At 54.8% G+C, this 22,890-nt stretch overlaps 1 protein-coding gene and 1 long non-coding RNA gene across 2 annotated transcripts; both read right to left on the bottom strand.

Moving 5' to 3' along the window:
- Window positions 1-1,509: 1,509 nt before the first annotated feature.
- On the bottom strand, window positions 1,510-4,234 carry LOC146757978 (uncharacterized). The gene is made up of 3 exons (XM_085518625.1): window positions 3,807-4,234; window positions 2,570-3,656; window positions 1,510-1,515 (listed from the first exon to the last, which is right to left on the bottom strand). The coding sequence occupies exons 1-3, from the start codon at window positions 4,193-4,195 to the stop codon at window positions 1,510-1,512; spliced, it is 1,482 nt and encodes a 493-aa protein (XP_085374751.1). The 5' UTR covers window positions 4,196-4,234.
- A 5,691-nt stretch (window positions 4,235-9,925) lies between these two features.
- Window positions 9,926-22,833, bottom strand: LOC146757977 (uncharacterized). The gene is made up of 3 exons (XR_014935226.1): window positions 22,458-22,833; window positions 18,997-19,078; window positions 9,926-9,981 (listed from the first exon to the last, which is right to left on the bottom strand). It is a non-coding gene; the product is annotated as an uncharacterized LOC146757977 (long non-coding RNA).
- Between the last annotated feature and the right edge of the window lie 57 nt (window positions 22,834-22,890).

Below are 22,890 nucleotides of genomic sequence, written 5' to 3'. Positions count from 1 at the left end.
TGGGTCCCACCCCACACTTATGGGTCCCACCCCACATCTATGGGTCCCACCCCACACTTTTGGGTCCCACCCCACACTTATGGGTCCCACCCCACATCTATGGGTCCCACCCCACACTTATGGGTCCCACCCCACACTTATGGGTCCCACCCCACATCTATGGGTCCCACCCCACACTTTTGGGTCCCACCCCACACTTATGGGTCCCACCCCACATCTATGGGTCCCACCCCACACTTATGGGTCCTACCCCACACTTATGGGTCCCACCCCACATCTATGGGTCCCACCCCACACTTATGGGTCCCACCCCACATCTATGGGTCCCACCCCACACTTATGGGTCCCACCCCACACTTATGGGTCCCACCCCACATCTATGGGTCCCACCCCACACTTATGGGTCCCACCCCACAGTTATGGGTCCCGCCTGCCCCACACTTATGGGTCCCACCCCACACTTATGGGTCCCCCCCCACACTTATGGGTCCCACCCCACACTTATGGGTCCCTCCCCACATCTATGGGTCCCACCCCACACTTATGGGTCCCACCCCACATCTATGGGTCCCACCCCACACTTATGGGTCCCACCCCACACTTATGGGTCCCACCCCACATCTATGGGTCCCACCCCACACTTATGGGTCCCACCCCACATCTATGGGTCCCACCCCACACTTATGGGTCCCACCCCACATCTATGGGTCCCACCCCACACTTATGGGTCCCACCCCACACTTATGGGTCCCACCCCACATCTATGGGTCCCACCCCACACTTATGGGTCCCACCCCACATCTATGGGTCCCACCCCACACTTATGGGTCCTGCCCACACCTGTGGGTCCAACCGCACATCTATGGGTCCCACCCCACATCTATGGGTCCATCCCACATCTATGGGTCCCACCCCACATCTATGGGTCCTGCCCCACATCTATAGGTCCCACCCCACACTTATGGGTCCCACAAACACACACAGGAAATCATTTTTGGAGCCGTTTTATTTCCCCCCACATTCACAGAACAATGTGGGTCCCAGCCCCATAGCGCCGAGCTCAGCCCCACAGTTGCCTGGGTTTGACCCCAAAATTGGCATTTCTGACCCCAAATCGGGGCCCTCTGCCCCACAAGTGGGTGTCTCTGCCCCATATGAGCGAACTCAGCCCCATACTGGGGCTCTCTGCCCCACAAGTGTGGGTCTGTGCCCCATAGCAGAGATCTCAGCCCCATACTGGGGCTTTCTGCCCCACAAGTGTGGGTCTGTGCCCCATAGGAGCGAACTCAGCTTCATATTGGGGCTCTCTGCCCCACAAGTGTGGGTCTTTGCCCCATAGCAGCGAGCTCAGCCCCATATTGAGGCTTTCTGCCCCCAAAATGGGCATTTCTGACCCCAAATCGAGGCTCTCTGCCCCCAAGTGGGGGTCTCTGCCCCATTGGAGCAAACTCAGCCCCATATTGGGCTCTCTGCCCCACAAGTGTGGGTCTCTGCCCCACAACGGTGAGCTCAGCCCTGTATTGGGGCATTTTTGACCCCATACTGGGGCTCTGTGCCCCCTAAGTGTGGGTCTCTGCCCCATAGCAGCGAGCTCAGCCCCATATTGGGGCTCTCTGCCCCACAAGTGTGGGTCTCTGCCCCATAGCAGCCCTAAAGTGGGGCTTTGTGCCGCCCCAAGTGTGGGTCTGCCCCATAGCAGGGCTCTGTGCCCCCCAAATGTGGGTCTGTGCCCCATAGCAGGGCTCTGTGCCCCCCAAGTGTGGGTCTGTGCCCCATAGCAGGGCTCTGTGCCCCCCAAATGTGGGTCTGTGCCCCATAGCAGGGCTCTGTGCCCCCAAATGTGGGTCTGTGTCCCATAGCAGGGCTCTGTGCCCCCCAAGTGTGGGTCTGTACCCCATAGCAGGGCTCTGTGCCCCCCAAGTGTGGGTCTGTGCCCCATAGCAGGGCTCTGTGCCCCCCAAGTGTGGGTCTGTGCCCTATAGCAGGGCTCTGTGCCCCCCAAGTGTGGGTCTGTGCCCTATGGCAGGGCTCTGTGCCCCCCAAGTGTGGGTCTGTGCCCTATGGCAGGGCTCTGTGCCCCCCAAGTGTGGGTCTCGTCCCTCCCCTTACCCCCTGCCCCACATCCTCACCTCCACGGCCTCCGTGTGGAGCAGCGTGGCTGCCCCCCACCCGCCCCACACCCCCCAACTTTGGGGGCGGCCGCTATGGGGCGGGGGACAATGGGGCGCCGTGGGGCGAGGCGGGGGATGCGGGATGGACGAGCTTGTGGGGCCGAGCCCCATAGCGACCTCTTCACCCCTCTGCCCCATAGCGAGGACTTGCTGCCCCATAGCGGGGTGTTTCTGCCCCATAGAGGGGCTTTTCCACCCCATAGAGGGGGGATTCTGCCCCATAAGTGGAGGATTGTGCCCCATATCGGGGTCAGCCTGCCCCATAGGGGGTGTGCTCTGCCCCATAGCGAGGCCAAGCTGCCCCATAGAGGAGCCAGCCTGCCCCATAGCGGCGTGATTCTGCCCCATAGCGAGGCCAGCCTGCCCCACAGGGGGTGGGCTCTGCCCCATAGAGAAGCCAATCTGCCCCACAGAGGAATCAATCTGCCCCATAGCGAGGCCAGCCTGCCCCATAGCAAAGCCTGGAGCTGGATGAAGAGAGGAGGGGGGGGACGGGGTGAACCTGGGGGGCAGGCGGGGACGGGGAGGCGAGAACGGAGATGTGGGGCAGGGAAATAATATGGGGCAGACAAGTGATATGGGGCAGAGAGATGATGTGGGGCAGGGAAATTATGTGGGCCAGAGATCTGTGGGTCAGAGGTATGATGTGGGGCTGAGATCTGTGGGTCAGAGGTTCGATGTGGGTCAGAAACACGATGTGGGGCTGGGATCTGTGGGTCAGAGAGCCCATGTGGGGCAGAGAGTCGATGTGGGTCAGAGGTTTGCTGTGGGGCTGGAATCTGTGGGGCAGAGAGTCGATGATGTGGGGCAGAGACCCCATGTGGGTCAGAGGTCTGATGTGGGGCAGGGCTGTGTGGGTCAGAGGCCCGATATGGGTCAGAGTTATATGGGGCAGAGGTCCGATGTGGGGCCAGGATCTGTGGGGCAGAGGTACTATGTGGGGCAGGAATCTGTGGGTCAATGGTTCGATGTGGGGCAGAGGTCCGATGTGGGGCTGGGATGTGTGGGGCAGAGACATGTGGGTCAGAGGTCCGATATGGGGCAAGGAAATGATGTGGGGCTGAGATATATGGGGCAGGGGTCCGATGTGGGGCTGGAATGTGTGGGGCAGAGGTTCGATATGGGTCAGAGTTCCGATGTGGGGCTGGAATGTGTGGGGCAGAGACACGATGTGGGTCAGAGGTCCGATATGGGGCCAGGATCTGTGGGTCAGAGGTCCGACATGGGGCTGGAATGTGTGGGGCAGAGGCACGATGTGGGTCAGAGAGTCGCTGTGGGTCAGAGGTCCGATGTGGGGCCAGGATGTGTGGGTCAGAGGTCCCATATGGGGCAGGGAAATGATGTGGGGCAGAGATATATGGGGCAGGGGTCCGATGTGGGGCTGGGATGTGTGGGGCAGAGGTCCGATATGGGGCCAGGATCTGTGGGTCAGAGGTCCGATATGGGGCAGGGAAATGATATGGGGCAGAGATATATGGGGCAGAGGTCCGATGTGGGGCCGGGATGTGTGGGTCAGAGGTTCGATATGGGGCCAGGATCTGTGGGTCAGAGGTCCGATATGGGGCAGGGAAATGATGTGGGGCAGAGACATATGGGGCAGGGGTCCGATGTGGGGCCGGGATGTGTGGGGCAGAGGTTCGATATGGGTCCGAGTTCCGATGCTGTGGGTCTGAGTTCCCGGATGTAGCCGGGCCCCGTTTCGCCCTTGGGAAGAGCCGGAAGAGCCTCCGCTCGGAAGCGAAGCCCAAAGCGGAAACGGCCTTGAACACGTGGGGCGGCAACCGGAACAGGAAGCGCAGCCATAACCGCTGCGCTCCGGACCACACTTCCGGTTTCTTCACACGTGCTTCCGGTCTCGTGGGGCTCACTTCCGGTTCCTCCCCGAGCCACGCTTCCGGCGTGTCGTCACGCATTTCCGGTGTCTTGCGTCGCGCTTCCGGTTTCCGGCGTCGCATTTCCGGTTTTCCTCCTCCCTTCTTTCCCGCTCTTTCGCCCCACACTTCCGGTTCTTTTCCCTCCCTCATTTCCGGTTTCCCGCCCCACACTTCCGGTTCTCCTGCCTCCCTCACTTCCGGTCTCCCACATCTCAGTTCCGGCCCTCTACCCCCCCTTACTTCCGGTCCCCCACCCCACACTTCCGGTTTTCCTCCCCCACCCACTTCCTGTTTCCGGCCCCTCACTTCCGGCTTCCCACCCCATACTTCCGGCCCTCCTCCCCCACCCACTTCCTGTTTCCGGTCACCCACTTCCTGTTTCCGGCCCCACACTTCCGGTCCCCTCCTTCCCAAGATGGCGGCCGCCACGATGTAGAGGGGCAGGAAGAGACACGGGGCGGCCATTAACATGGCGGCCGGAAGTAGCACCAAGGCGCCGTGGGGCACAGGAGGGGAGGGGCGGGGGCGGAGCAAGGACAAGGCCCACAGCAGCCCCATAGAGACCCATAGCGGCCCCATAGAGACCCATAGAGACCCCATAGCGCCCCATAGAGACCCCATAGAGCCCCATAGAGACCCCATAGTGCCCCATAGAGACCCCATAGTGCCCCATAGCAGCCCCATAGCGCCCCATAGCAGCCCCATAGCGCCCCATAGAGGCCCAATGGAGCCCCATAGCGGCCCCGTTCTGCCCCATAGCAGTGTAATGGCGCCCCATAGGAGACCCATAGCGCCCCATAGCGGTCCAATGGAGCCCCATAGAGACCCCATAGCGCCCCATAGTGCCTCTATAGTGCCCCATAGAGGGGCTGTGCTGCCCCATAGCGGCCCCATAGTGCCCCATAGAGACTCTATAGCGCCCCATAGCAGCGTAATGGCGCCCCATAGCAGCCCCATAGCGCCCCATAGAGGCCCAATGGAGCCCCATAGCGGCCCCGTTCTGCCCCATAGAAGAGTAATGGTGCCCCATAGGAGACCCACGACGCCCCATAGAGGGGCTGTGCTGCCCCATAGCAGCCCTAGGCCCCATAGCAGCCCCACAGCGCCCCATAGAGGGGCTGTGCTGCCCCATAGCGGCCCCATAGCGGCCCATAGAGCTTCTATAGTGCCCCATAGCGGCCCTGGGCTGCCCCATAGAGGCCCAATGGAGCCCCATAGCAGTGTAATGGCGCCCCATAGCAGCCCCATAGTGCCCCATAGCGGCCCTATGGTGCCCCATAGAAGAGTAATAGCGCCCCATAGCAGCCCCATAGCGCCCCATAGAGGCCCAATGGAGCCCCAAAGCTCCTTCACTGTGCCCCATAGTGGAGCCTCACTGCCCCATAGCAGCGTAATCGCACCCCATAGCAGCACCACTAGGCCCCATAGCAGCCCCATAGCATCCCATAGAGGAGCTGTGCTGCCCCATAGCAGCATGGCCGTGCCCCATAGAAGCCCCATAGCGCCCCATAGCGGCCCCATAGAGCCCCATAACTCTTTCACTGTGCCCCATAGCGGAGCCTCACTGCCGCATAGAAGAGTAATGGCGCCCCATAGCAGCACCACTGTGCCCCATAGCGGCCCCGTGCTGCCCCATAGCAGTGTGGCCGTGCCCCATAGCAGCCCCACGGCGCCCCATAGAGGCCCCACAGCGCCCCATAGGACCTCCACAGCGCCCCATAGCGGCCCCATAGTGCCCCACAGGACCCCCAGGCTGCCCCACATCAACCCCACAGCAACCCACAGCGGCCCCATAGCACCCCATAGGACTCCCATGCCGCCCCACAGGAGCCCCACAGCGACCCACAGCGTCTCCCTCCCCCATTGGTTTCCTCTGCCCCATAGCATCTCCCTGCCCCATAGCAGGGCACTGCCCCACATCTCCCTACCCCATAGATGATGAGCTCTGCCCCATAGATCAGCTCTGCCCCACATCTCCCTGCCCCATAGATGGGCTCTGCCCCACAGATGATGGGCTCTGCCCCATAGATCAGCTCTGCCCCATAGATCAGCTCTGCCCCATAGAATCTCCCTGCCCCATAGATGGGCTCTGCCCCATAGATCAGCTCTGCCCCATAGATGGGCTCCGCCCCACAGCACGAGGAGGCCGAGGCCGAGCCGTGGGGCCAGCAGGAGGAGGAGGGCAGCACATACAGCGCACGCAACACGGACCCACACGCGTGTGCTGGCGTGTTCGGGGCCCTGGGTCACGTGATCCTCCATGGGGGACCCACACGTGTGGGTCACGTGATCTGTGCCTGTCACGCGTGTTGTTGCGTGTTCTGTTGCGTGTTCTACACGTGTCCCGTGTTCTGTGTGCCCCATAGGGGTCACTTGTGGGGTGTGGGTCACGTGATCTGTGTCTGTCACATGTGTTCTTGTATGTTCTGTGTGTTCAGTTGCGTGTTCTAAGCGTGTTCCGTGTCCCATAGGGGTCACTTGTGGGGCTTGGTTCACATGTTCTTCATGTAACACGCGTGTTGTTGCGTGTTCTATGTGTGTTCCAAGTTCCGTGTGCCCCATAGGGGTCACTTGTGGGGTGAGACTCACATGTTCTTCACATGTTGCTCCATGTTCCATGCGTGTCCCATGGTCCATGTGTCCCATAGGGGTCACTTGTGGGTCCTGGCTCACGTGTTCTTCACGTGTTGTTGCGTGTTCCATGCGTGTTCCATGTTCCATGTGCCCCATAGGGGTCACATGTGGGGTGAGACTCACATGTTCTTCACATGTTGCGTGTTCCATGCATGTTCCATGTTCCTTGTGCCCCATAAGTGCCACATGTGGGTCTTGGCTCACGTGTTCTTCACGTGTCATGTGTGTTAGTCCATGTTCTATGTGTGTTCCATGGTCCTTCTGCCCCATAGGGGTCACATACGGGGTAAGACTCCCATGTTCTTCACATGTCACGCGTGTTCTTGCATGTTCCACGTGTGTCCCATGTTCCACGTGCCCCATAAGTGCCTCATGTGGGGTGAGACTCCCATGTTGTTCATGCAACACGCGTGTTGCTGCGTGTTCTGCATGTTCCATTGCATGTTCTTCGTATGTCAGGCCTTCCGTGTGCCCCACATGGGCTACACATGTAGATATCTCATGTTCCGTGTCCATCACGCGTGTTGTTGTATGTTCTGTTGCGTGTTCCACACCGGTTCCGTGTTCCGAGTGCCCCATATGGGTCATGTGTGGGGTGTGGGTCACGTGACTTACATGTGACACGCGTGTTCTCGTATGTTCTGGGAGCTCCAGGCATGTTTTCACGTGTTCTGTGTCCTCAGCATGTTCCGCACACGCGTGTTCTTCACATGTTCCATCTTCTGGGTACCCCCCACGTGTCACGTGTTCGTGGGGCAGATCCGGGTCCTCCTCCTCCTGCTGCTCCTGCCCCATAGAAAAGGGGGTCAGCCCCATAGATCTCCAACTCCATAGATCCAACACCCTATAGATCCTCCACCCCATAGATCTCCAACCCCATAGATCCAACACCCTATAGATCCCCTGCCCCACACATCCCTTGCCCCATAGATTCCCCACCCCATAGATCCACCACCCCATGTATCCCCTGCCCCATAGAGACCCATAGCAACCCATAGAGACCCATAGGAACACACAGTGCCCCATAGCGACCCATAAGGACCCACAAAGACCCACAGGGACCCACAGGGACCCCACAGAGACCCACAGGGACCCATAGAGAGCAACAATACCCCATAGAGACCCATAGAAACCAACAATACCCCATAGAGACCCATAGAGACCCCATAACCCCATAACTCCTTCCTTGTGGGTCAGAGCTGCCCCGTAACTCCCCACTTGTGGGTCAGAACTGCCCCATAACCCCATAACTCCCCCATAACTCCCCACTTGTGGGTCAGAACTGCCCCATAACCCCATAACTCCCCCATAACTCCCCACTTGTGGGTCAGAACTGCCCCATAACCCCATAACTCCCCCATAACTCCCCACTTGTGGGTCAGAACTGCCCCATAACCCCATAACTCCCCACTTGTGGGTCAGAGCTGCCCCATAACCCCATAACTCCCCCATAACTCCCCACTTGTGGGTCAGAACTGCCCCATAACCCCATAACTCCCCACTTGTGGGTCAGAGCTGCCCCATAACCCCATAACTCCCCCATAACTCCCCACTTGTGGGTCAGAGCTGCCCCATAACCCCGTAACTCCCCACTTGTGGGTCAGAGCTGCCCTATAACCCCATAAGTCCCCACTTGTGGGTCAGAGCTGCCCCGTAACTCCATAACTCCCCCATAACTCCCCACTTGTGGGTCAGAACTGACCCATAACCCCATAACTCCCCATAACTCCCCACTTGTGGGTCAGAGCTGCCCCATAACCCCATAACTCCCCACTTGTGGGTCAGAGCTGTCCCATAACCCCATAACTCCCCCATAACTCCCCACTTGTGGGTCAGAGCTGCCCCATAACCCCATAACTCCCCCATAACTCCCCACTTGTGGGTCAGAACTGCCGCATAACTCACCACTTGTGGGTCAGAGCTGCCCCATAACCCCATAACTCCCCACTTGTGGGTCAGAGCTGCCCCAGAACCCCATAACTCCCCACTTGTGGGTCAGAGCTGCCCCAGAACCCCATAACTCCCCACTTGTGGGTCAGAGCTGCCCCAGAACCCCATAACTCCCCACCTGTGGGTCAGAGCTGCCCCATAACCCCATAACTCCCCACCTGTGGGTCAGAACTGCCCCATAACTCCCCACTTGTGGGTCAGAGCTGCCCCAGAACCCCATAACTCCCCCATAACTCCCCACTTGTGGGTCAGAGCTGCCCCATAACCCCATAACTCCCCCATAACTCCCCACTTGTGGGTCAGAGCTGCCCCATAACCCCATAACTCCCCCATAACTCCCCACTTGTGGGTCAGAGCTGCCCCATAACTCCCCACTTGTGGGTCAGAGCTGCCCCGTAACCCCATAACTCCCCCATAACCTCCCACTTGTGGGTCAGAGCTGCCCCATAACCCCATAACTCCCCCATAACTCCCCACTTGTGGGTTAGAACTGCCCCATAACCCCATAACTCCCCACTTGTGGGTCAGAATTGCCCCATAACCCCATAACTCCCCACTTGTGGGTCAGAGCTGCCCCATAACCCCATAACTCCCCCATAACTCCCCACTTGTGGGTCAGAGCTGCCCCATAACCCCATAACTCCCCCATAACTCCCCACTTGTGGGTCAGAACTGCCGCATAACTCCCCACTTGTGGGTCAGAGCTGCCCCATAACCCCATAACTCCCCACTTGTGGGTCAGAGCTGCCCCATAACCCCATAACTCCCCACTTGTGGGTCAGAGCTGCCCCATAACCCCATAACTCCCCACTTGTGGGTCAGAGCTGCCCCATAACCCCATAACTCCCCACCTGTGGGTCAGAGCTGCCCCATAACCCCATAACTCCCCACTTGTGGGTCAGAGCTGCCCCATAACTCACCACTTGTGGGTCAGAGCTGCCCCATAACCCCATAACTCCCCACTTGTGGGTCAGAGCTGCCCCATAACTCCCCCATAACTCCCCACTTGTGGGTCAGAGCTGCCCCATAACCCCATAACTCCCCACTTGTGGGTCAGAGCTGCCCCATAACTCCCCCATAACTCCCCACTTGTGGGTCAGAGCTGCCCCATAACCCCATAACTCCCCACTTGTGGGTCAGAACTGCCCCATAACCCCATAACTCCCCACTTGGGGGTCAGAGCTGCCCCATAACCCCATAACTCCCCACTTGTGGGTCAGAGCTGCCCCATAACTCACCACTTGTGGGTCTGAGCCCCCCACATCGTCGTCGTCGTCGTCGTCTGCCCCCAAAGCTCTGCGGATCAGGGCCGCCATCGTCCCCTGAGGCCTCTCCCCCACCACAAAGTCGTGCTATGGGGCACACATGGGGGTCAGCCCTGCCCCATAGCTGCCCCATAGAGACCCCATAGCTGCCCCACAGACACCCCATAGCTGCCCCATAGATACCCCATAGCTGCCCCATAGAGACCCCATAGCTGTCTGATAGACACCCCATAGCTGCCCCATAGACACCCCATAGCTGTCTGATAGACACCCCATAGCTGCCCCATAGCCACCCCATAGCTGCCCCATAGACACCCCATAGCTGTCTGATAGACACCCCATAGCTGTCCAATAGACACCCCATAGCTGCCCCATAGACACCCCATAGGTGCCCCATAGACACCCCATAGCTGCCCCATAGACACCCCATAGCTGCCCCATAGACACCCCATAGCTGTCCGATAGACACCCCATAGCTGCCCCATAGACACCCCATACCTGCCCCATAGACACCCCATAGCTGTCCGATAGACACCCCATAGCTGCCCCATAGACACCCCATAGCTGCCCCATAGACACCCCAATGCTGTCCGATAGACACCCCATAGCTGCCCCATAGACACCCCATACCTGCCCCATAGACACCCCATAGCTGTCCGATAGACACCCCATAGCTGCCCCATAGACACCCCATAGCTGCCCCATAGACACCCCAATGCTGTCCGATAGACACCCCATAGCTGCCCCATAGACACCCCATACCTGCCCCATAGACACCCCATAGCTGTCCGATAGACACCCCATAGCTGCCCCATAGACACCCCATAGCTGCCCCATAGACACCCCAATGCTGTCCAATAGACACCCCATAGCTGCCCCATAGACACCCCATAGCTGCCCCATAGAGACCCCATAGCTGTCTGATAGACACCCCATAGCTGCCCCATAGATACCCCATAGCTGCCCCACATCCCAGCCCCACATCACCAGCCCCACATCCCGCCCCATATCACCCCATAGCTGCCCCACATGTTACCTGCAGCAGCAGCTGTGACTGTGGCCCCATAACCACCCCATATGCCCCCATATCCCCCCATATAACCCCATATAACCCTTATATAACCCCATATCCCGCCCCATAGATGCCACATATAGCCCCACATCCCCCCATAGCCACCCCATTTAACCCCATAACCACTCCATATACCCCCAAATCCACCACATATCCCCCCATATCACCCCATAACCACCCCATAGCCCCCTATATCACCCCATATCACCCCATATAGCCCCACATCCTGCCCCATATCTGCCCCCTGTGTTACCTGCAGCAGCAGCTGTGACTGTGGCCCCATAACCACCCCATATGACCCCACAGCCCCCCATATAACCCCATATCTCCCCATATCCTCCCACAACCACCCCATATCCCCCCATATGACCCCATATCCCCCCATATAACACCATATAACCCCATATGACCCCATATAACCCCATATCTCCCCCATATAACCCCATATAACCCCATAAAACCCCATAAAACCCCATATACCCCCATATGACCCCATATGACCCCATAAAACCCCATATCCCCCCATATACCCCCATATAACCCCATATAACCCCATATGACCCCATATAACCCCATATAACCCCATATAACCCCATATCCCCTCATATCTCCCCATATCCCCCCACATAACCCCATATCCCCCCCATATGACCCCATATAACCCTATATAATCCCATATAACCCCATATCCCCCCATATCTCCCCATATCTCCCCCATATAACCCCATATCCCCCCATATAACCCCATATAACCCCATATCTCCCCAGATCCCCCCCATATCCCCCCATATAACCCCATATCCCCCCATATTTCCCCATATCTCCTCCATATTCCCCCATATAACCCCGTATCCCCCCATATCTCCCCCATATCCCCCCATATCCCCCCATATAACCCCATATCCCCTCATATCTCCCCCATATCCCCCCATATAACCCCATATCTCCCCCATATAACCCCATATCCCCCCATATCTCCCCCATATCCCCCCATATGACCCCATATAACGCCATATCTCCCCATATCTCTCCCATATCCCCCCATATAACCCCATATCTCCCCCATATCACCCCATATAACCCCATATCCCCCCATATAACCCCATATCCCCCCATATAACCCCATATCCCCCCATATAACCCCATATCTTCCCCATATCACCCCATATAACCCCATATAACCCCATATAACCCATATCACCCCATATAACCCCATATAACCCATATCACCCCATATAACCCCATATAATCCCATATCACCCCATATAACCCCATATCACCCCATATCCCCCCATATCACCCCATATATCCCCATATCACCCCATATCAACCCATATCAACCCATATCACCCCATATAACCCCATATAACCCCATATAACCCCATATAACCCATGTCCCCCCATATAACCCCATATACCCCCATATAACCCCATATAACCCCATATCACCCCATATAACCACCCCATAGCCCCCTATATCACCCCATATCACCCCATATAGCCCCACATCCTGCCCCATATCTGCCCCCTGTGTTACCTGCAGCAGCAGCTGTGACTGTGGCCCCATAACCACCCCATATGACCCCACAGCCCCCCATATAACCCCATATCTCCCCATATCCTCCCACAACCACCCCATATCCCCCCATATGACCCCATATCCCCCCATATAACACCATATAACCCCATATGACCCCATATAACCCCATATCTCCCCCATATAACCCCATATAACCCCATAAAACCCCATAAAACCCCATATACCCCCATATGACCCCATATGACCCCATAAAACCCCATATCCCCCCATATACCCCCATATAACCCCATATAACCCCATATGACCCCATATAACCCCATATAACCCCATATAACCCCATATCCCCTCATATCTCCCCATATCCCCCCACATAACCCCATATCCCCCCCATATGACCCCATATAACCCTATATAATCCCATATAACCCCATATCCCCCCATATCTCCCCATATCTCCCCCATATAACCCCATATCCCCCCATATAACCCCATATAACCCCATATCTCCCCAGATCCCCCCCATATCCCCCCATATAACCCCATATCCCCCCATATTTCCCCATATCTCCTCCATATTCCCCCATATAACCCCGTATCCCCCCATATCTCCCCCATATCCCCCCATATCCCCCCATATAACCCCATATCCCCTCATATCTCCCCCATATCCCCCCATATAACCCCATATCTCCCCCATATAACCCCATATCCCCCCATATCTCCCCCATATCCCCCCATATGACCCCATATAACGCCATATCTCCCCATATCTCTCCCATATCCCCCCATATAACCCCATATCTCCCCCATATCACCCCATATAACCCCATATCCCCCCATATAACCCCATATCCCCCCATATAACCCCATATCCCCCCATATAACCCCATATCTTCCCCATATCACCCCATATAACCCCATATAACCCCATATAACCCATATCACCCCATATAACCCCATATAACCCATATCACCCCATATAACCCCATATAATCCCATATCACCCCATATAACCCCATATCACCCCATATCCCCCCATATCACCCCATATATCCCCATATCACCCCATATCAACCCATATCAACCCATATCACCCCATATAACCCCATATAACCCCATATAACCCCATATAACCCATGTCCCCCCATATAACCCCATATACCCCCATATAACCCCATATAACCCCATATCACCCCATATAACCACCCCATAGCCCCCTATATCACCCCATATCACCCCATATAGCCCCACATCCTGCCCCATATCTGCCCCCTGTGTTACCTGCAGCAGCAGCTGTGACTGTGGCCCCATAACCACCCCATATGACCCCACAGCCCCCCATATAACCCCATATCTCCCCATATCCTCCCACAACCACCCCATATCCCCCCATATGACCCCATATCCCCCCATATAACACCATATAACCCCATATGACCCCATATAACCCCATATCTCCCCCATATAACCCCATATAACCCCATAAAACCCCATAAAACCCCATATACCCCCATATGACCCCATATGACCCCATAAAACCCCATATCCCCCCATATACCCCCATATAACCCCATATAACCCCATATGACCCCATATAACCCCATATAACCCCATATAACCCCATATCCCCTCATATCTCCCCATATCCCCCCACATAACCCCATATCCCCCCCATATGACCCCATATAACCCTATATAATCCCATATAACCCCATATCCCCCCATATCTCCCCATATCTCCCCCATATAACCCCATATCCCCCCATATAACCCCATATAACCCCATATCTCCCCAGATCCCCCCCATATCCCCCCATATAACCCCATATCCCCCCATATTTCCCCATATCTCCTCCATATTCCCCCATATAACCCCGTATCCCCCCATATCTCCCCCATATCCCCCCATATCCCCCCATATAACCCCATATCCCCTCATATCTCCCCCATATCCCCCCATATAACCCCATATCTCCCCCATATAACCCCATATCCCCCCATATCTCCCCCATATCCCCCCATATGACCCCATATAACGCCATATCTCCCCATATCTCTCCCATATCCCCCCATATAACCCCATATCTCCCCCATATCACCCCATATAACCCCATATCCCCCCATATAACCCCATATCCCCCCATATAACCCCATATCCCCCCATATAACCCCATATCTTCCCCATATCACCCCATATAACCCCATATAACCCCATATAACCCATATCACCCCATATAACCCCATATAACCCATATCACCCCATATAACCCCATATAATCCCATATCACCCCATATAACCCCATATCACCCCATATCCCCCCATATCACCCCATATATCCCCATATCACCCCATATCAACCCATATCAACCCATATCACCCCATATAACCCCATATAACCCCATATAACCCCATATAACCCATGTCCCCCCATATAACCCCATATACCCCCATATAACCCCATATAACCCCATATCACCCCATATAACCACCCCATAGCCCCCTATATCACCCCATATCACCCCATATAGCCCCACATCCTGCCCCATATCTGCCCCCTGTGTTACCTGCAGCAGCAGCTGTGACTGTGGCCCCATAACCACCCCATATGACCCCACAGCCCCCCATATAACCCCATATCTCCCCATATCCTCCCACAACCACCCCATATCCCCCCATATGACCCCATATCCCCCCATATAACACCATATAACCCCATATGACCCCATATAACCCCATATCTCCCCCATATAACCCCATATAACCCCATAAAACCCCATAAAACCCCATATCCCCCCATATACCCCCATATAACCCCATATGACCCCATATAACACCATATAACCCCATATCCCCCCATATACCCCCATATAACCCCATATCCCCCCATATCTCCCCATATCCCCCCACATAACCCCATATCCCCCCCATATGACCCCATATAACCCTATATAATCCCATATAACCCCATATCCCCCCATATCTCCCCCATATAACCCCATATCCCCCCATATAACCCCATATAACCCCATATCTCCCCAGATCCCCCCCATATCCCCCCATATAACCCCATATCCCCCCATATTTCCCCATATCTCCTCCATATCCCCCCATATAACCCCGTATCCCCCCATATCCCCCCATATAACCCCATATCCCCTCATATCTCCCCCATATCCCCCCGTATCCCCCCATATCTCGCCCATATCTCCCCCATATCCCCCCATATCCCCCCATATCTCCCCCATACCCCCCATATAACCCCATATCCCCCCATATAACCCCATATCCCCCCATATCTCCCCCATATAACCCCATATCCCCCCATATAACCCCATATCCCCCCATATAATCCCATATAACCCCATATAATATCATATAACCCCATATCCCCCCATATATCCCCATATAACCCGATATCCCCCCATATCTCCCCATATCCCCCCACATAACCCCATATCCCCCCCATATGACCCCATATAACCCTATATAATCCCATATAACCCCATATCCCCCCCATATCCCCCCATATCTCCCCCATATAACCCCATATCCCCCCATATAACCCCATATAACCCCATATCTCCCCAGATCCCCCCCATATCCCCCCATATAACCCCATATCCCCCCATATTTCCCCATATCTCCCCCATATCACCCCATATAACCCCATATCCCCCCATATAACCCCATATCCCCCTATATCCCCCCATATCCCCCCATATAACCCAATATAACCCCATATAACCCCATATAACCCCATATCCCCCCATATAACCCCATATAACCCCATATCACCCCATATAACCCCATATAACCCCATATCCCCCCATATAACCCCATATCGCCCCATATCGCCCCATATAACCCCATATAGCCCCATATAACCCCATATCCCCCCATATAACCCCATATCTCCCCCATATCACCCCATATAATCCCATATTTCATAGTTTCATAGTTTCGTGCGGGTTGGAAGGGACCTTAGAGATCATCGAGTCCAGACCCCATATAACCCCATATAACCCCATATCCCCCCATATAACCCCATATCACCCCATATAATCCCATATAACCCCATATCCCCCCCATATAACCCCATATCCCCCCCATATGACCCCATATAACCCTATATAATCCCATATAACCCCATATCCCCCCATATCTCCCCATATCTCCCCCATATAACCCCATATCCCCCCATATAACCCCATATCCCCCCATATAACCCCATATCCCCCCATATCCCCCCATATAACCCCATATCCCCCCATATCACCCCATATCCCCCCATATCACCACATATAACCCCATATAACCCCATATCACCCCATATCCCCCCATATCCCCCCATATAACCCCATATCACCCCATATCACCCCATATCCCCTCATATCTCCCCCATATCCCCCCGTATCCCCCCATATCTCGCCCATATCCCCCCATATAACCCCATATCCCCCCATATCTCCCCCATATCCCCCCATATAACCCCATATCTCCCCCATATAACCCCATATCCTCCCATATCTCCCCCATATCCCCCCATATGACCCCATATAACGCCATATCTCCCCATATCTCTCCCATATCTCCCCATATAACCCCATATCTCCCCCATATCACCCCATATAACCCCATATCCCCCCATATAACCCCATATAACCCCATATAACCCCATATCCCCCCATATAACCCCATATAACCCCATATAACCCCATATCCCCCCATATAACCCCATATCCCCCTATATCCCCCCATATAACCCAATATAACCCCATATCTCCCCCATATCACCCCATATAACCCCATATCCCCCCATATCCCCCCATATAACCCCATATCCCCCCATATAACCCCATATCCCCCCATATAACCCCATATAACCCCATATCCCCCCATATAACCCCATATCGCCCCATATCGCCCCATATAACCCCATATAGCCCCATATAACCCCATATCCCCCCATATAACCCCATATCTCCCCCATATCACCCCATATAATCCCATATTTCATAGTTTCATAGTTTCGTGCGGGTTGGAAGGGACCTTAGAGATCATCGAGTCCAGACCCCATATAACCCCATATAACCCCATATAACCCCATATAACCCCATATCACCCCATATAACCCCATATAACCCCATATAACCCCATATCCCCCCCATATAACCCCATATCCCCCCCATATGACCCCATATAACCCTATATAATCCCATATAACCCCATATCCCCCCATATAACCCCATATCCCCCCATATAACCCCATATCCCCCCATATAACCCCATATAACCCCATATCCCCCCATATAACCCCATATCCCCCCATATCACCCCATATCCCCCCATATCACCCCATATCACCCCATATAACCCCATATCACCCCATATCCCCCCATATAACCCCATATCCCCCCATATCACCCCATATCCCCCCATATCACCCCATATCACCCCATATAACCCCATATAACCCCATATCACCCCATATCCCCCCATATAACCCCATATCCCCCCATATCCCCCCATATAACCCCATATCACCCCATATCACCCCATATCCCCTCATATCTCCCCCATATCCCCCCGTATCCCCCCATATCTCGCCCATATCCCCCCATATAACCCCATATCCCCCCATATCTCCCCCATATCCCCCCATATAACCCCATATCTCCCCCATATAACCCCATATCCTCCCATATCTCCCCCATATCTCCCCCATATCCCCCCATATGACCCCATATAACGCCATATCTCCCCATATCTCTCCCATATCTCCCCATATAACCCCATATCTCCCCCATATCACCCCATATAACCCCATATCCCCCCATATAACCCCATATAACCCCATATCACCCCATATAACCCATATCACCCCATATAACCCCATATAACCCCATATCCCCCCATATCCCCCCATATAACCCCATATCCCCCCATATAACCCCATATCCCCCCATATAACCCCATATAACCCCATATCACCCCATATAACCCCATATAACCCATATCACCCCATATAACCCCATATAACCCCATATCTCCCCCATATCACCCCATATCACCCCATATCCCCCCATATCACCCCATATCCCCCCATATAACCCCATATCTCCCCATATAACCCCATATCCCCCCATATCCCCCCATATAACCCCATATCCCCCCATATCACCCCATATAACCCCATATCCCCCCATATCACCCCATATCCCCCCATATAACCCCATATCCCCCCATATCCCCCCATATAACCCCATATCCCCCCATATAACCCCATATCCCCCCATATAACCCCATATCCCCCCATATCCCCCCATATAACCCATATCCCCCCATATCACCCCATATAACCCCATATCCCCCCATATCCCCCCATATCACCCCATATCCCCCCATATAACCCCATATCACCCCATATCCCCCCATATAACCCCATATAACCCCATATCCCCCCATATCACCCCATATAATCCCATATACCTGTAGCAGTATCTGTGAGTGTGGCCGCAGCTCTGGCTCCCTCTGGAGGCAGCACTGAACGAAGCTGCGGAATGACTCCGACCTGTGGGGCAGCTATGGGTCATCTATGGGGCAGCTATGGGGCAGCTATGGGGCAGCTATGGGGCAGCTATGGGGTGTCTATGGGGTATCTATGCGGCAGCTATGGGGTCTCTATGGGGCAGCTATGGGGCGGCTATGGGGTGTCTATGGGGTATCTATGCGGCAGCTATGGGGTCTCTATGGGGCAGCTATGGGGTGTCTATGGGGCAGCTATGGGGTCTCTATGGGGCAGCTATGGGGCGGCTATGGGTCATCTATGGGGCAGCTATGGGGTCTCTATGGGGCAGCTATGGGGCGGCTATGGGTCGTCTATGGGGCAGCTATGGGGCGGCTATGGGGGCAGCTATGGGGTGTCTATGGGGCAGCTATAGGGTGGCTATGGGGCAGCTATGGGGCAGCTATGGGGTCTAAATGGGACTCAATGGGACTCAATGGGACTCAATGGATCTCAATGGAACCCTATGGGGTCTCTATGGGGTCTCTATGGGGCAGCTATGGGGTGTCTATGGGGCAGCTATAGGGTGTCTATGGGGCAGCTATGGGTTATCTATGGGGCAGCTATAGGGCGGTATGGGGTCTATATGGGTTCTAAATGGGACTCAATGGGACTCAATGGGACTCAATGGGTCTCAATGGAACCCTATGGGGTCTCTATGGGGCAGCTATGGGGTCCCTATGGGTCTCAATGGATCTCAATGGAACCCTATGGGGTCTCTATGGGGCAGCTATGGGGTCTCTATGGGGTCTCTATGGGTCTCAATGGATCCCAATAGAACTCAATGGGTCTCAATGGAACTCAATGGGACTCAATGGGACTCAATGGGACTCAATGGATCCCAATGGGACTCAATGGAACTCAATGGGACTCAACGGGACTCAATGGGACTCAATGGATCTCAATGGATCTCAATGGTTCTCAATGGAACTCAGTGGGACTCAATGGATCTCAATGGAACCCTATGGGGTCTCTATGGGGTCTCTATGGGGCAGCTATGGGGTCTCTATGGGGCAGCTATGGGGTGTCTATGGGGCAGCTATGGGGTGTCTATGGGGCAACTGTGGGGTTTCTATGGGGTCCCTATGGGGTCTAAATGGGACTCAATGGGTCTCAATGGGAGTCAATGGGAGTCAATGGGACTCAATGGATCTCAATGGAACCCTATAGGGTCTCTATGGGGCAGCTATGGGACTCAATGGGACTCAATGGGTCTCAATGGGACTCAATGGGACTCAGTGGGACTCAATGGATCTCAATGGATCTCAATGGGACTCAATGGGACTCAGTGGATCTCAATGGGACTCAGTGGGACTCAATGGGACTCAATGGATCTCAATGGGACTCAATGGAACTCAATGGGACTCAGTGGATCTCAATGGGACTCAGTGGGACTCAATGGGACTCAATGGATCTCAATGGGACTCAATGGGACTCAATGGGACTCAGTGGATCTCAATGGGACTCAATGGGACTCAATGGGACTCAATGGATCTCAATGGGACTCAATGGGACTCAATGGGACTCAATGGATCTCAATGGGACTCAATGGATCTCAATGGGACTCAATGGGACTCAATGGGACTCAATGGAACTCAATGGGACTCAATGGAACACTATGGGTCTCAATGGCACCCTATAGGGTCTCTATGGGGCAGCCATGGGGTCTCTATGGGGTCTCTATGGGGCAGCTATGGGGTCTCTAAGGAGTCCCTATGGGTCTCAGTGGATCCCAATAGAACTCAATGGGTCTCAATAGGACTCAATGGAACTCAATGGGGTCTCTATGGGGTCCCTATGGGACAGCTCTGGGGTCTCTATGGTGTCTCTATGGGGTGTCTATGGGGCAGCTATGGGGTCTCTATGGGGTCTCACCACTGCTCCCTGTTTAGCTGTGGGGCGCAGCTCTGTGCGATGTGGTACAGCTATGGGGCAGCTATGGGGTGTCTATGGGGTGTCTATGGGTCTCAGTGGATCTCAATGGAACCCTATGGGGTCTCTATGGGGTCTCTATGGAGTCTCTATGGGGCAGCTATGGGGTGTCTATGGGGTTTCTATGGGTCTCAGTGGATCTCAATGGGACTCAATGGAACTCAATGGATCTCAATGGGACTCAATGGAACTCAATGGATCTCAATGGAACCCTATGGGGTCTCTATGGGGTCCCTATGGGGTCTCTATGGGGTCCCTATGGGGCAGCTATAGGGCAGGCTATGGGTCTCACCACTGGTCTCCATGCAGCTGTGGGGCGCAGCTCTGTGCGATGTGGTACAGCTATGGGGCAGCTATGGGGTGTCTATGGGGTGTCTATGGGTCTCAGTGGATCTCAATGGAACCCTATGGGGTCTCTATGGGGTCTCTATGGAGTCTCTATGGGGCAGCTATGGGGTGTCTATGGGGTTTCTATGGGTCTCAGTGGATCTCAATGGAACTCAATGGATCTCAATGGGACTCAATGGGACTCAATGGATCTCAATGGGACTCAATGGGACTCAATGGGACTCAATGGGACTCAATGGATCTCAATGGGACTCAATGGGACTCAATGGGACTCAATGGAACTCAATGGATCTGAATGGATCTCAATGGGACCCTATGGGATCTCTATGGGGTCCCTATGGGGCAGCTATGGGGTGTCTATGGGGTCTCTAAGGGGTCCCTATGGATCTCAATGGATCTCAATGGAACTCAATGGGTCCCTATAGGGTCTCTATGGGGTCTCTATGGGGTGTCTATAGGGCAGCTATGGGGTCTCTATGGGGTGTCTATGGGGTCTCACCATTGCTCCCCGTGCAGCTGTGTGCGATGTGGTACAGCTATGGGGTGTCTATGGGGTTTCTATGGGTCTCAGTGGATCTCAATGGAACTCAATGGAACTCAATGGGACTCAATGGGACTCAATGGAACTCAATGGATCTCAATGGAACCCTATGGGGTCTCTATGGGGTCCCTATGGGGCAGCTATGGGGTGTCTATGGGGCAGCTATAGGGCAGGCTGTGGGTCTCACCACTGGTCTCCATGCAGCTGTGGGGCGCAGCTCTGTGCGATGTGGTACAGCTATGGGGCAGCTATGGGGTGTCTATGGGGTGTCTATGGGTCTCAGTGGATCTCAATGGAACCCTATGGGGTCTCAATGGGGTCTCTATGGAGTCTCTATGGGGCAGCTATGGGGTGTCTATGGGGTTTCTATGGGTCTCAGTGGATCTCAATGGAACTCAATGGATCTCAATGGGACTCAATGGGACTCAATGGAACTCAATGGATCTCAATGGATCTCAATGGGACTCAATGGGACTCAATGGGACTCAATAGATCTCAATGGAACCCTATGGGGCAGCTATGGGGTCTCTATGGGGCAGCTATAGGGCAGGCTATGGGTCTCACCATTGCTCCCCGCTCAGCTGTGGGGCGCAGCTCTGTGCGATGTGGTACAGCTATGGGGCAGCTATGGGGTGTCTATGGGGTGTCTATGGGTCTCAGTGGATCTCAATGGAACCCTATGGGGTCTCTATGGGGTCTCTATGGAGTCTCTATGGGGCAGCTATGGGGTGTCTATGGGGTTTCTATGGGACTCAATGGATCTCAATGGAACTCAATGGATCTCAATGGGACTCAATGGGACTCAATGGGACTCAATGGGACTCAATGGATCTCAATGGGACTCAATGGGACTCAATGGAACTCAATGGATCTCAATGGAACCCTATGGGGTCTCTATGGGGCAGCTATGGGGTCTCTATGGGGCAGCTATGGGGTCTCTATGGGGCAGCTATGGGGTCCCTATGGGTCTCAATGAATCTCAATGGGACTCAGTGGG

The sequence above is a fragment of the Coturnix japonica genome, chromosome 17 (genome assembly GCF_054131305.1).
Source record: "Coturnix japonica strain WE chromosome 17, WE-NBRP24, whole genome shotgun sequence".
NCBI classification, from domain to species: domain Eukaryota; kingdom Metazoa; phylum Chordata; class Aves; order Galliformes; family Phasianidae; genus Coturnix; species Coturnix japonica.
The sequence above is the reverse complement of the archived record's forward strand: the minus strand, read 5'-3'. Positions and strand labels throughout refer to the sequence as shown.

Excerpts from the sequence above, each read along its gene's own strand:
- LOC146757978 (XM_085518625.1), bottom strand. The coding sequence starts at position 4,195 with ATGAGGGAGGGAAAAGAACCGGAAGTGTGGGGCGAAAGAGCGGGAAAG. Across the intron at positions 3,657-3,806 it reads AACTCGGACCCATATCGAAC|CTCTGCCCCATATATCTCTG; the intron begins CTCTGCCCCACA and ends CCCACATCGGAC.